Source organism: Bicyclus anynana, chromosome 12, assembly GCF_947172395.1.
Source record: "Bicyclus anynana chromosome 12, ilBicAnyn1.1, whole genome shotgun sequence".
NCBI lineage: Eukaryota > Metazoa > Arthropoda > Insecta > Lepidoptera > Nymphalidae > Bicyclus > Bicyclus anynana.
In genome coordinates this window covers 14,539,054-14,554,032 of record NC_069094.1, presented here as the reverse complement: position 1 = coordinate 14,554,032, position 14,979 = coordinate 14,539,054, and the positions used below count along the sequence as shown (strand labels likewise).

Sequence of the window (14,979 nt, the reverse complement as noted above, 5' to 3'; positions counted from 1 at the left end):
TCATTCCCAACTACAGTGTTTAGCTGCGAAGTTTTATTTATTCATTCGATTTATAGTCTAGTAAGCCAGCGCTTTTTTTGTTTACTTTTTTAAAAATCCCAGAAAAATATGAGCTAGGTGTCATTCAGGCAAAAACCTAAATAGCGCCTTGGTTTAGCCGGTTGGTTAAGAGCCGTGATAGCCCAGTGGATATGACCTCTGCCTCCGATTCCGGAGGGTGTAGGTTCAAATCCAGTCCGGGGCATGCACCTCCAATGTTTCAGTGAACGGTGAAGGAAAACATCGTGAGAAAACCTGTATACCCAAGATTTTTCTTAATTCTCTGCATGTGTGAAGTGTGCCAATCCGCATTGGGCCAGCGTGGTGGAGTATTGGCCTAACCACTCTCATTCTGAGAGGAGACTCGAGCTCAGCAGTGAGCCGAATATTTGGTTGATCATGATGATAAACCAGACTCAATACTGAGAAGACATATGTTCGATCCCCGCATATTGTTGTACAATGTCCACATCTAAAACAGCCTTTACGAAAAATTTTAAAATATGGCAAAAATTCTTTGAAAAAATATAAATGAATATAAAGAAGTGATATCTTATGAGAGAGTAAAACCGCATCGTAGCGTAACGCGTTACGGCGTCACTGTCTGGCTTCCCTTTCTTTCACAGCAGGCAGCAGGCTTAAGTTATCACTCCTGTCAAGTGTCCCGAACGTTTTTATATATTATATTGTTGTGTGAAAGACAAAAGCGCGCGAAACACAAAAACGAATAACGTCTCATTCATCGTTACCTATAAGAAAGCCATGTCGCAAGTTATCTGCGCCTCCCTCGGGCCACGGCACAAAAACGCTGATTAATGACTGTCGTGGAGCCGGGACAGTACCACTAAATACAACCACAAAACTACAATAAGTCATAAAATTTTTGTTGTCTATGAGGATAATTATAATCTTCTATTTATGTCAAAGTTATACTTCCATTATTTGAAGCAACTATTATAAAATAATTACCAAGTATAAATTTAACGCTTAAGTAATTTTTTAACACTTGGTGTGTCTAAACTGCACTGAAGGTAGGGATTTTTATATTTCGTACAAAAATCAATTTAATTCAAAAACCTTAAACTTTCGGCTAACATATATTGCATTATTTTAGTAAGGCCTTAGTGTCAGCTATAACCTTGTAGTGTATGTCGTACTGTTTACGGGACACCCTGAATATGACTAACTAAATGAAAGGAGATTAAAACAAGAAAATTGTAAGGCGATAGTAAATGAAAATGTTGGAAGGAGTAGGCCAAATCCTAAATCCAAGATATCTATCTTTATTTGATCCTTTGATATGGAGGGCATTATATGATCGACACTGAAGATAAAAATATTTGGTTTCATTTTTGGTCTGTCTATCTGTCCGTATTTTATGTTGATCACAATGAAAAAAGCGAATTAATTCAAATGAAACTTGGCACTATTTGAGGCCATAACACGAAAAAGGCTAAAGGATACTTTTTGTCGCGAAAATTAAATCCAAAGAGGGTGAAACGGGGGTTGAAAGTTGACATTTCTACGCGTACGAAGTCATGTCCGTCCGCTAGTTCCAAATAAAAACCACGTAAGGTATGAACAGTACGACGAATTTGTATGAAAGGATTGACTTAATCGAAGAAGCAAGGCAGATTTGCAAGGATCGTAATTTGTAGCTAGTGGAAGGTAGTGGCCTTTTTTATCCTTACGGGAATGAGATGTTTTTTTTATTATTATTTACAAGTTAGCCCTTGACTACAATCTCACCTGATGGCAAGTGATGATGTAATCTAAGCGGAAGCGGGTTAACTTTGTAGGAGGAAGATGAAAATCCACACCCCTTTTTGGTTTGTACACAACATCGTACCGGAACGCCAAATTGCTTGGCGGTACGTCTTTGCCGGTAGGGTGGTAACTAACCACGGCCGAAGCGTCCCACCAGCCAAACCTGGATCAATTAAGAAAATCTGAATCGGTCCAGCCGGGGATCGAACCCAGGACCTCCATTTTGTAAATCCACTGCGCCACGGAGGCCGTCAAAAAATGTATGATGTATTTATGTATGTTTGTACATCACAACATACAAAGTTATGACAGCTTTAGCGTTCTATGTTCTGTAGTTATGACGATCTCTCTGACGTAGTTGCTTAATGCTTTAGTGTTTTAAAAAGATCGCGGCTTTGATTCCCAGCTCGTCAATGTAAGATTTATATTCTTCTTTGGCTTATGTCTACTATGGTGGTAGGCTTTGTCCGTGGTTTTTCACATATATTATTAATGCGTTAAATAGAAAAATCGAAGTAGGTAATCTATATTATAAAGAGGAAAGATTTGATTGTTTGTTTGTATGTTTTGTATAGGCTCTGGAACTACTGAACCGATTTGAAAAATTCTTTAACTGTTGGAAAGCTACACTATCTCCGAGTGCTATAGGCTATATTTTAACCCCGTGATTTCAACACGTGGGTGAAACCGCGTGATATCTGCTACTCTTTATATAAATGCGAAAGTTCATCACGAAATCTCGGAAACCGCTGACGTACAAAAATAAAATTTGCCACGGAGGTAGTCTATAGTTAGTAGGTATCCGCTATGAACAAATTTTGCGATAGGACCGGATTAACGAGGTCTAATGAGTTCGCTAGTTAGCTATAAAATATTATATATAAATTGTACTATCTATGCTTGCATACTACAGATAGTGTTTAAGCAAACGCGAAACAGAAAGGCTTCAATTTTTGGGAAATCGGCAAAAACGTTGAAAAACAAACGGCCAACTGCCAAGTAAATACTCTGGCGGTAGCGAGTATCTCTAAATGGCGAAATAAAAATAGCTCACGACCCCAATGCGGATGGGATATACAGTTGGAAAAAATGGGGCTCGTAAAACACTTAACACAGTGGGCCGCGTTCAGGCACACTTCACCATCTTGACATAGAATTAGCGGGTGCATTACTGTTTCTGTATTCCTACGAACTGAGTTTCAAGAATGGAATGTGGGTAATAAGTTACATTTTTACACCCCATGCAAATATAAGTAGAATGTGTATCTATTTGCCAATGCTTGCCTCGTTGATTGGTTGATTGGTAGGTTGGTTGTTTGGTTGGACTGAATGTAATATACATCAACGTTGCTTATTATAGTTTAAAGTAATTAATCTAATAACTGATAGCATCAACAGATGTAGATATTGATTAATTCGATCAGAATGCAGCATTAATTACAATTTAACGCAATAGTAATTAACTAAAACGTAAGGAGATAATATATTAATAATTTCCACGTTTATTATTTATTAGGACAAAATGCGTTAAATTCCATGGAGTAGTTGTAGATTAATACTAAATTGCCTCGTTGGTCTATGTGGCTACGGATACAGAAGTCCTGGATTAAAGTCCTATGAAATAATGAACTTTTTCTTCTTAGAAATTTGCTGTACCAATTTTAGCCTGGTGTCTATAAAGAGGAACGCCCACCGGCCATTTTAGAATTTAAACTATCATGAGTGTTATTCATTTAATTGATAATGAAACACGGCTAAAACTCACGTGATATTAGGTCGGAGTATGCTCGACTAGTTTCGAACCCATACGGGGCCCTTAGTCATGAGCTGGTTCTTGAAACGCGACGCCACGGAGGCCGTCAATGAATAAAAAAAAACACTTGTTGCTCAAAAAGTTTGCCGGTGTACCAGAGTGACGAAGTAACATTTGAATTCATTTTTTTCTGTTACCTACAGATTTTCTACAAAAATCTGGCCAATTTCTATGAAAGTGTATTTTCTCACAAAATTTTAGTGTAAAAATGTAATACGATATGAATGTTTTGTGACATCTATACTAATATTAAAAAAGCTGAAGGGTTTGTTTGATTGGACGCGCTAATCTCCGGAACTATTGGTCCGATTTGAAAAATTCTTTCAGTGTAGATAGCCCATTTATCGAGGAAGGCTATATTGTCCCGTATTCCTATGGGAACGAGAATCACGCGGCTGAAACCGCGCGGCGTCAGCTAGTTTTCTATAATGTCTGTTTCTATTTAATGTTCTTTGTATTGTTGCAGGTTACTTCTGGCACATCACGGACTTCCACTACGATCCACTGTACACAGCGCAGGGCGACACTAGAAGACGTAGGTACAAAACTGCTGACGATTATTATTGTAGGACGACGTGTTCTGCCCTTCTGCTGTTCTGGTATCTTGTCATAATTTAATATAACCAATAATTTTATATAACCAAAGCTGATTAGCTTATCTGCTTGAAAAAAGTATAGTAAAGCACAAACTTACGTTTATTATTTTACGACGTGTTTGCCCTTCTGGTATCCTGGTATCTTAAATACTACAAGCAACGCAAAGTACTGTCTATCTGTCTTAAACAATAATGTGAAGATCGGCTAAATTGTTGAATCTCGTTGATCCAGTAGTTAGCGACTTCAGCTTCTGATTTCGAGTTTTGGGTCGGGCTATTAAAAATATAATAAGATTTTCTTTCTTACAAGAGTTTTTCTATAGTAGATAGCTTACGTCACGCGTTACGCCCCTGTTCAGCAGGCTAATTTACTAACTTTGACGTATGGTAGTTGACATGTTATACAAAATTGAGATTCTATGTAACGAATGTCATCCGGTGCCTACTCACAACCTTTTGTTGATATCATACAGTAGGCAGACGATATTTCTCAGTTGATTTGATGTTTATTTTAATAGTTTTAATAAGTTATTAATAAAAACCAAATCAGTGAATCGGCTAGCTGGTCATTAACTTTTAATAGTAATCGTAACGGCCTAAGCCCGTATACGGGGTCCGCACTATAGCGATATAAAACAACCAAGGCACGAGACCACTTCAATGCGAATCTTATTTATTAGTAAAAAAACTCCTCAATATTTATCTTTAGTAAGAACTATTTAATGTCGCGATATAAAAAACTTGGAACGCCATCTATCGGCAGTTCGTTAAAAGAAATTCTAAATAATCTATACACAGCTTCGAATGTTCGATTATTTACTGGGCAGCCCTTAATAAAACAGTCCAAACTAGATAATTGGCTACCGTACTTATTAATGGCAAGGGCTTGTAAACTTTTACATTTTATAAAATGGGGTTTGTCGGGCTATAAAGGCTCTTTTACAATAGAGATAAAAGTCGGTTCTTTGAAAATTACTTATTTAATTTTAGTACGATAACTTAATTGAACGAAGCCTTTTAGTCTTCGTTCAATTAACATTGCGTTAAGTCTTGGTCTTTTGAAAAAGACATCGGTAAAAAAGAAAATGTCTCCATTCCTTGCCACTAGACGAGCCAATATTGTAAAGGAAAATTTTCAGTATCACGAAAACTAATAAAAATAAGTTTGCTCTTGTAACACGCTTGATCGAATATGATGATGCATAAAAGATGAATAAGGAAACACGATGTTTTTATTGCCATATGAATAATATTTCTTTTATTTCTTTTTTGTTGCTTTGCCCTACTTGGTGTACAAAGAAACTTGATTGAAGCATTGTATTTATAGACACAAGAGAGCTGTAATTTATTGGAACTTTACATTTCGTCGCTTTTCATAAACTTCTCAACGATTATTATGATTTATTTTTTATGACTAGCTGATGCCGCGCGGTGTCTCCCGCTTGGTTGCCGTTCCCATAGGAGTACGGGGATAATATATATATATGCCTTCTTCGATAAATGGGCTATTTAACACTGAAAGAATTTTTCAAATCGGACCAGTAGTTCCTGAGATTAGCGCGTTTAACCAACCAAACAAACAAACTCTTCAGCTTTATAATATTATATTTTATATATTTTATAATGACAACAAATGTGTGTTATGGTACATCTCTAAATTTTGTTTTGATTAAAATAAGAAATTCTAAAAAAATACACCGTTTCATAATTTTTTTTCAAACTTTCGCCATTTGTATCTAGAAAATACACATTATAATTTTTCTGAATTCAGTGCAAGAATTTTATTGCTAAATTTCAATAAATTAGGTTTGAAATGACATGTAGTTTCAACCTTAATTTTCAATTTGTTGGTTGATAAACATTCCACATCGAGGTTTTAGTATAGATTTTAGCCATCATCGCCCAGTAGATCCGATTCCGGAGGGTATGGGTTCGAATCCGGTCCGGGGCATGCACCTCCAACTTTTCAGTTGTGTGCATTTTAAGAAATTAAATATCACGTGTCAAACGGGAAACATGCATACCATAGAATTTTCTTAATTCTCTACGTGGGTGAAGCCTGCCTATCCACATTGAGCCAGCGTGGTGGACTAATGGCCTAACCCCTCTCATTCTGAGAGGAGAATCGAGCTCAGCAGTGAGTCAAACATGGGTTGATAATGATGATGATTATGATGATGATGATAAATTTAAGCGTGATGTATCAGAGTCCTCAACGTAATCTGAGGGTATTATCCTCAGACTGTCGGAGGGCAGACGAGCGGGGTAGCTCGGGGCACCACCGCGCGCTGGGGCGGCTGGGAGACTACTCCTGTGACAGCTCGCTCGAGCTCATCCAGTCAGCGCTCCGGTACATGAGGACGAGACATTCGGAGAATGTGGAGTTCGTTCTTTGGACTGGGTGAGTTTCCGTCGCCCCCCTACTTAAAACCAAACCTACCCCCTACTTAAAAGTGCAAGATACAAAGGACACATCCCAAAATGGGCCTTTATAATTTATATGCGGGTTGATGTTATTTTATACGGATAGAAGACACAAATTGTTGCTTAAAAAGATTTTTTAGATTTTTTGGAACCAGCATTAATTAATTTTTTTTTTGTTTCGCTCGTAGAAGTGTTCAAAACAGCTGTCAATGTCATGTGATATTGTCAAATGTCAATAAGACACAAGTTTTAAAGAAACATCTTTATAAAAATCAAAAAAATCTTTATAAACGCCTTAAACGTACTCAACTACGCGAACACCACTGACAATCTGTCAGGGTGTGAGTTACAAGCACGTTGCCATGATCAAAATTCTTAAAAATATTCATTTTATTTAATTCAAAAAATTTTTAATTTTATAAAATATAGGGTAGTTGACACTCGGAATAAAGGCCCAGCCTCCAAATAAAATTGAAACATGTACTTTGAAACGACATAAAATCATCTGTTTATTGGATGTAAAGTGCTTAAAAACAAACTTTTTATTTAGTTGTACAGACAGGCACGTTAATTGTGTACGAGTATGAATCTAAAAGAGGGTTAGCAAAGACATAAAATATTATTATCATCTGTTTGAGTCTGCTAAGCAACGTTTTGGGAAACGGGAATCCATGTTACATGCCTTCCATCATGCCAAATAATTTACAATTTTATGGGCAGCATAAGTGCTCTTTGTTCTGTGATGCTGGCTAGTGCCTATAGTTTACACACACACGCCTCCGTGCTTTTCACCTCACGACTAGATGTACAGCTAAACGGCTTTCCTTCTGGTTGTATCCTTATATAACTTAATCAAAAGCGTTGTTTTTAAATTTAGTGGTTGATTTTTCATGAAATAAAGCTCGCACTTCACCACGATCTCACCTGATAGTAAGTGTAAATGTGGGCTAAGATGGAACGCCTAGAAGATGCCTATTTATGGACAAATTAGAGACAATTTTTTTATCAAAGGCCAACCTACGTTTAGTATTAGACGTAGCTTATTAAGTGACTCTCTATCAAAACGAAGCCCTCGACGATCTTTTTCTAAAAAACTAGTAAAGTAACATCAAAAAGATTATTTTATCAAAAGAGGGTCTATTGGTTGCAATAAAAGAACACTTCCATGGCACTAAGAAGCTTTAGTAATTTATTTCTTTCCTTGTAGAAACAAAACAAACCTAGTAAAAACCTTTGTCGCAGAAAAAGTTTAAACAGTTGTGTCTTCTCTGATCTATAATTATACCTTTGGGCCATGAAACTATCGCTCTTTGAGACTTATATACAAGCGTCATTTATTTAGAGTAAAACATCCTATACTATATTATAGTACTTGGCTCAACTTCTTTGTATATCTACTAATAAATTAACGCAATAAGCATTATGTAATACGAGTACTTGTAGGTACTTCCATTCGCTTATATTGTGACACTAGCAGATGCCCGCGACTACGTTCGCGTGAAAATCAATGGTCCCCTTCCAACCTCTTCGCCCCTATATAATAAATATATGAATGATTAAAATAACAAGAATGGGTATTGGCTGTATCATGGACACTGCTGAAATGTTGTGCGTGAATTTGTAGTTAGAACAATACTTATACATCACTGAAATCCCCAGCCAAAGCCCAGGCAGGTCAAATCATGGAGGACAGTTTCGGACGCGGCTGGAGGCGTTTTATGTGCATTGGTGATATGCCCAGGCGAAGCCACGATCGAAGGCCCTATCACAAAACCACCGGCCGGTGTATAATTAAGTGCATTTTTTATGTGCTTGGGTAAAGCCCAGCTGAGGCCACAGTCAGAGGCTCTATCATAAACCCCCGGTCGGAGGCTATATCACAAACCCCGGCCGAAGCCCGGTGTACATTTAAGTGCACGGCGAAAAATTTAACTCGGTTGAAATTCGATGTTTGTCCATACTACGCTACGAAATAGTTTTTTATATCAACTCTCTAGTTGCTTGATATACTACTACCACTACTGTGTACACCTAGCGTGTGATACTAAAACAAAAAAAACAATCCATTTAAAACAGTTTATGGGTTTAAATTATGTAAGATCTATGGTATGGTCAACTGGAGGATTGTTTCAAATTATAAAACGAACATAAGTATAAATCATTCTTGTGCTTGTTTATTAAATGAAGTTGCCTATATAAAATAGCAAACAGGTCTAGTATATTTTTTTCCTTTAAAATATACCAAGGATGCGAATAACACAAATTATTATAAAAGAAAACTAACATATAATTACTTTGAAAAAACACTTGGTAAAACGTTGTAAATTGGCAAAAGACTAAAAATGCAGCATTGTGTATTGTTCCCTAAACACCTAGTTTCATATTTTTTATCCTACTTTAACAAAATTGTGTGCAAACTCACTCATTCAGAAAAAAAATAAAAATCTCTTACAATTTCTGTCATCATTATAGAGGTGAAAACTTGAATAGCTTTTCGTGTTAGGCAGCTCTTATTAAAAACGAGTAAGAGATAAAAAGAAATGAATTACTATCCACAGTATTCAGTGTAAAAGATTCCGTTTTGATCCACACTCCTTTAAAAACTTCAGCTGTAGAATATTTTGTTTTTTATTATTCACGAATGATGCTGCATAGAAATAAGTTTAAGTAATAAATTGAATTAAAGTGTTTTTCAGATAGCATGGGCACGGTGACAGTTGCCTTATGACGTTTTATTATCGTGAATCGCGGCAAACATTCAATAGTGAAACGAACTGTCACCCATCCATGCTATCTGAAAAACACTGTATTAAATTTTTGCACCAACTTAGACTGTATTGTCACATACAATCATTTGAGATTGCTGTGAAAACGCTGTTAATTTTTGGATGAAATTCATGGTTTTTAGGGTTCCGTTTGTCTGTCTGTCTGTCCGTCCGTATGTCAAAAAATTATAATGAAGTTGCTAATATTTTTTTTTTCTAAACTGAATAGTTTGTGCGAGAGACGCTTCCATGCAATCTAAAATGGAAAAGGCCTCACTTGTTAGGAGTAGGATGAAAAATCCACACCCCTTTTGGTTTCTACACAACATCGTACCGGAACGCTAAATCGCTTGGCGAAGCCTCCCACCCTTAAAAGAGGTCATCAACATTTTTTAATAGATATTAACTTTTTTTACAGTGATATCGTAGCAGCACAATATTCAGGGAAGGATGACAACAGGTACCAGGCGATCAGAAATATAACGGAGCTTCTTCGAATGACGTTCAGTTCACACTTCGTGTTCCCAGTGCTCGGTCACACGGACCCGGCGCCTTCTGAAACATTAACAAATTTATGGAGTCATTGGCTTCCCATGGAAGCTTTAACTACATTAAAAAGTGGTAAGCTACACAATAAACATCTATCTAAGTATAACATATATCTGAGTAAGTATAGTGATAAAGTGAAGTTATGAGTGAGTTAAGGATCTATCTAAATTTATATTGTTAAGGAATTTGCATGAGAAACAAACCTTAGCAGTAATATTAATTGTTTTTAATAAACCGATTTTTAATATACTGTATCGAATAACTGCGTTCAGCTTATGAGTTAAATTCAAATTTATATCCGTTTCATAATCTACTGTCACTAAAAACCTGTAGAGGCAGAAAAAACAAATGCCTTTTCGAGTTAGCCCACTACCACAGAATACATATTATTATACATATTTTTAACTTCATTATCATATTCGTCTCACTGCTGAGCTCGAGTCTCCTCTCAGAATGAAAGTTGTTAGGCCAATAGTCCACCACGCTGGCCCAATGCGGATTGGCAGACTTTACACACGCAGAGAATGAAGAAAATTCTCTGGTATGCCGGTTTTCTCACGATGTTTTTGTCCGTTTGAGACACGATATTTAAGTTCTTAAAATGTACAGAACTGAAAAGTTAGAGGTGCATGCCACAGACCGGATTCGAACTCACACCCTCCGGAATCTGAGGCAGAGGTCATATCCACTGGGCTATGGGCAGTGGCTGTTTTTAACTTAACATTGATTAACTATACATTGTCTTAACTTGTAGTTGAATAAGAAGAAATGCTTTTTTCTGTTCACAACAGGCGGCTATTACACGATAGAACAGTCTCACAGCAAGCTTCGGATTGTGGCGCTCAACACGAACCTGTTTAGCGTCAGCGAGGCTAACAGTCCACCCGCGCGCCGCCAGTGGGATTGGCTGGACGAAGTGCTCGACAAGGCCACTGGTAACAGTGAGATGGTAAGCGAGCTATCAGTGTATACCGAAATGGTACATATATTTAAAATTTCAAGTAAATAACATAGAAGCGAGTAACAGCTATTAACAGCAATAGGTATATACGTTAGTATTCTGCGCGAACGCAGTGATTGCATCACTTCACCCCTTTCCCGCGCGCGGAGCTCGGCTCGATTCCCGTCGGGTTTCGAACGACGAGCAGTGTGTCGTTCGCTATTAGGGTGGACACACGTTCCAATATTACCGAAATAAAAAATTTAAACCTTTAGTATAATTCACTACAAGTGAACCCAAACTTTTCTATGGTAAATGCAGTGCAATTCCCCGCTTTAGGGGTTCGTCGTCGACGTCGTTGTTCTTGTTCTTTGAGGCACGGATTATTCATAGAAATAATCAACGAATCGAAGCATCTACGTGTACACGTATCTACGAAGTTACGCCCGAAGCGCATCCGACGTGCCCTGAGGCAAATCCCTTCAGGTTCTCCGCGTCCTGGTGCCACCCTACATCTCGGCATCCCAACAGGGGAGTACTACATACGGCGGCATCTTGATTAGCAGATAAAATACGTACTACCACGACCCTACAAATTTTGTGTGCCTACCGCGAGCTGGTATTTAAATTATTGAATACAAATTATATTTTTATTTCACCGGATTTTATTTTAAGATATCTCCGCCCAGCTCTTACCCGGTCCCGGTGCAAGTGTGTAGGTAATATTACACGGTAGAACAGTCTCACAGCAAGCTTGATGGCTAGCGAATCTTTATTATTAATAACAATACATTATTATCATCATTATATTATCAGCTAATTGACGTCAACAGCAGATGTCCATACTGACATAGGCCTTCAGTAAGCCGTTGTTGTTTTGACGTGAAACACGTGAAATTTGAACAGGCAGAAAGACAGACAGGTAAAAACAACCATGACCAGCTAGTTAGTAACAACTAACTAGTAACTAGCTAGCTAGTAAAAACTATAAACACTTCGAAAACTAGAAAAATGTATGGGAATGACAGATCTTGATCACGTGACCTGTCAATAAAAATGTCATTCACATACATTTTTCTAGTTTTCGAAGCGTTTGCGATTGTAGAAACAGAATCGACGTGCCACTAGGCTACAGGGACTGATTCCGTTAAGAATCAAGCCTGATATAAGTATATCAATAATGACATAGTCCTACGTGAGCCAAAGTGCCGCCTTTTCCTTTTAGGAACACACCTATAAATAAGCAAGCCGTCCACGCAATGTCGTTCCGCCCCGGAAGTTAAGTGTCCACGCGTGCTTCCCTACTGTGGATGAACATGGAGAAAGGGTTTCTTTATTTTACAACTGTACCTACACGATGTTTTGAAATTATGGTCAACGCTATTATTTTTATAGTATATTATACGACTCAAAAGGTGATATAAGAAAACTAATGTCGAACAAAGGTTATGATTCACAACACTTGTCAGGACAACTTAATTAACAAATCAAACTGTAACCAAAATAAGACCCTAGAATGGCAGAGAATGACCTTGAATGAAGTCACGTACTTGTTTACGATGTGTGTAGGGTTAAAGGTACCTTTGATAGTTGACTAACACTCCCCTTTTCCACTCAAATCATTCTCCCCGCCTATCCCAAGTAACCCATAAAGAATTACACAACAAGAGATGTGGACGGCTTGAACGCCACGAGAACACTGGAGCCAACACGAGATCGAGCGACGTCATATCTGTCACAGACTACTATTTCCTACCCTATTTATTAAAAATATGTAAATTTAAAAGGGGCTAACGCGGCGATAACAAGTAAATGTATTGTTTATCTTATTAAGCTGTCGATCCCGGTCGTATTATCAATGTAAGTAATAATATGATAGGTAAACAATAACACATGCAGCGTGGTCTAAGCATATCAAAGGAATGACATTTGGCATTGACAAGCCACGTGATCAAGTTATCGATTGGATCTGTCATTCACATATTTTAGTTTTCGAAGCAGTTTGTAGAAAGATAATCGACATGCCACATGGCTACAGACACTGGCTCTGTAATCGGCCGTTAAAAAGGCTGATTATTATAAATTTTTATGACGATGACTCAACTTTGTAAATTGAAATAATCAAACTTTCAAGCCAAGTTTATTAAACATAATATACCTCCCGTTCATTTAAAATTAAACATTTTGCGAAGATGCATTATTCATAACGTAAACAAAAGCCAAGAATTCAAATCGTAAATACCTTCCAAAAACATTTTCTACTTGGTCAGTAAAATCGAGTGACTGCGCGATATTTTAGCTACAAAATTCTTACGTTTACAAATCTGCCTGTCAGAGGCTTCGGGATTCAGTTCAGCAAGCCCTCGGTATTTTATCTTTCCCTCAAAGTCTCCTTATCTCTGCCGAGGGCTGCAAGAGAATGGGGGCTCGGAGGGTTTTGCGTTCAATAATTATGTCATTATGAAAGAGAAAGGAAAGAAATCGTGGTATCGTATGGTATTGTTTCTATCTATATAATTTATGGAATACTTCCACGAAACATGTGCCATTCGATTTTCATTTTTTAATTAATTACTAGCGGACGCCCGCGACTTCGTCCGCGTGAAACTCGATGGAAACTTTCAACTACCCCTACCCTACCTTGAAATTTTTCCTGAATTTTCTTTACTATAAACCTCACGGAGCCCGAGACCTTTCCAACGAATGCAAAACCGTGGAAATCGGTTCGTGCGTTCTGGAGTTATAGCGTCAGGAAGGAAAACCTGACTTATTTTTATATAGTAGATTATATAAATATCATATATATGATATTTTATAAATAATATTAATCATTCCGTCCCCACTCCAAAAGGTTTCTGATTTCAAATAATATCAAAAAACAAACGTAACAAAAAAATCATCAAAATCGGGACTGTTTCTGAGGATTTCCAGCATATGCTTGTTTTATATGTATTCTTTTACTCTACCTACACCTACACCTACATACCAATAATATTAAAAAGAGATTTTTTTTTAATTTTAATAGTGTTTTGTATTAAAATTTTTATTTTATTAACATTGCTAAAAATAAAAAAATTAGAGACTTATACCGAGTCTGTGAGGTTGTAAGGGTCGTCTCTGGATCTACCGAAACGATTTTGAAAATTCTTTTACCAATAAAAAACTACATCTTCACCGAGTAACATGGGCTTTGTTTAAACACCAAATTCACACGGGAAAATAATGGCCGACGAGCTGCAGCGCGCCCGCCAACAGCTTGCATTCGCACGGTGAAAGGTGCGCAGAATAGGTTACGCACAGAAAAAGTATCGCTGTCATTCGTTCATCGAATTTTGCTGCCCATATTTTTTTCATACCGTAGGGTATATATGAAAAATCGACTCTTAAGGAGTAAACTCTAAAAAAAAACTTTCTAAAATCATTTTCCAAACATTTCATTGGCTTTTCTCCCATCGACATGACTTCGCCTTGCCACAAGATAATGGGAGCTCGGTTTTCGCTCCGACCTCAATAATTACGTCATTATGCATGGTATCGTATTATGAGGGCATTGTTCGATTTCAATGCAATAATTAAGAGTGAGAGTAGTGTCTGTCCGGTGGTTTTAATGAAGCGATTCTGTAAGGAAATTTGGGTCACATGGCTCGTATATTGTTTTCTAGTTCATTATTCTTTGGCAGATGTGAGTTTTTTAATATCTAATTACAGAGTTAATTATCTTTCTCTTTTAGTGCATGTCTTTCTTGTATGCCCTGCAACTGTTTTGAGATGCTGGCATAGTAATTTTACTGACAAGACTGCTTTACATTGCTTTTTACCCGACTGCAAGAAGGGTTATGTTTTTCGCGCGTATCTTGTATGTATGTATGTATGTGTTTATGTATCTATGTATGTATGTAATATTCTTTATTACCTCATATCTTCCGAACCACTGAACGGATATACGTAATTAGGATATCGTTAGATTTGTCTCAATAACCCAAGTGTTTTTAGATAGATGTAACTAAAAAAAATAATAAGACGACTGTGAGACGCTATAGACTCGAGGTGAAAAAAAAATCATTTTTCTAATATTGCAATATGGGT

The 14,979-nt window shown here is 37.2% G+C and overlaps 1 protein-coding gene across 1 annotated transcript in view; it reads left to right on the top strand.

The window, feature by feature from the left end:
- LOC112053587 (acid sphingomyelinase-like phosphodiesterase 3a) overlaps positions 1-14,979 on the top strand; it is a 125,081-nt gene that overhangs the window by 78,672 nt on the left and 31,430 nt on the right. The window contains exons 3-6 of the mRNA XM_052884573.1: positions 4,086-4,154; positions 6,457-6,616; positions 9,823-10,025; positions 10,745-10,902. Coding sequence (XP_052740533.1) covers positions 4,086-4,154; positions 6,457-6,616; positions 9,823-10,025; positions 10,745-10,902 — 590 coding nt within the window. The remainder of the gene's footprint in view (positions 1-4,085; positions 4,155-6,456; positions 6,617-9,822; positions 10,026-10,744; positions 10,903-14,979) is intronic.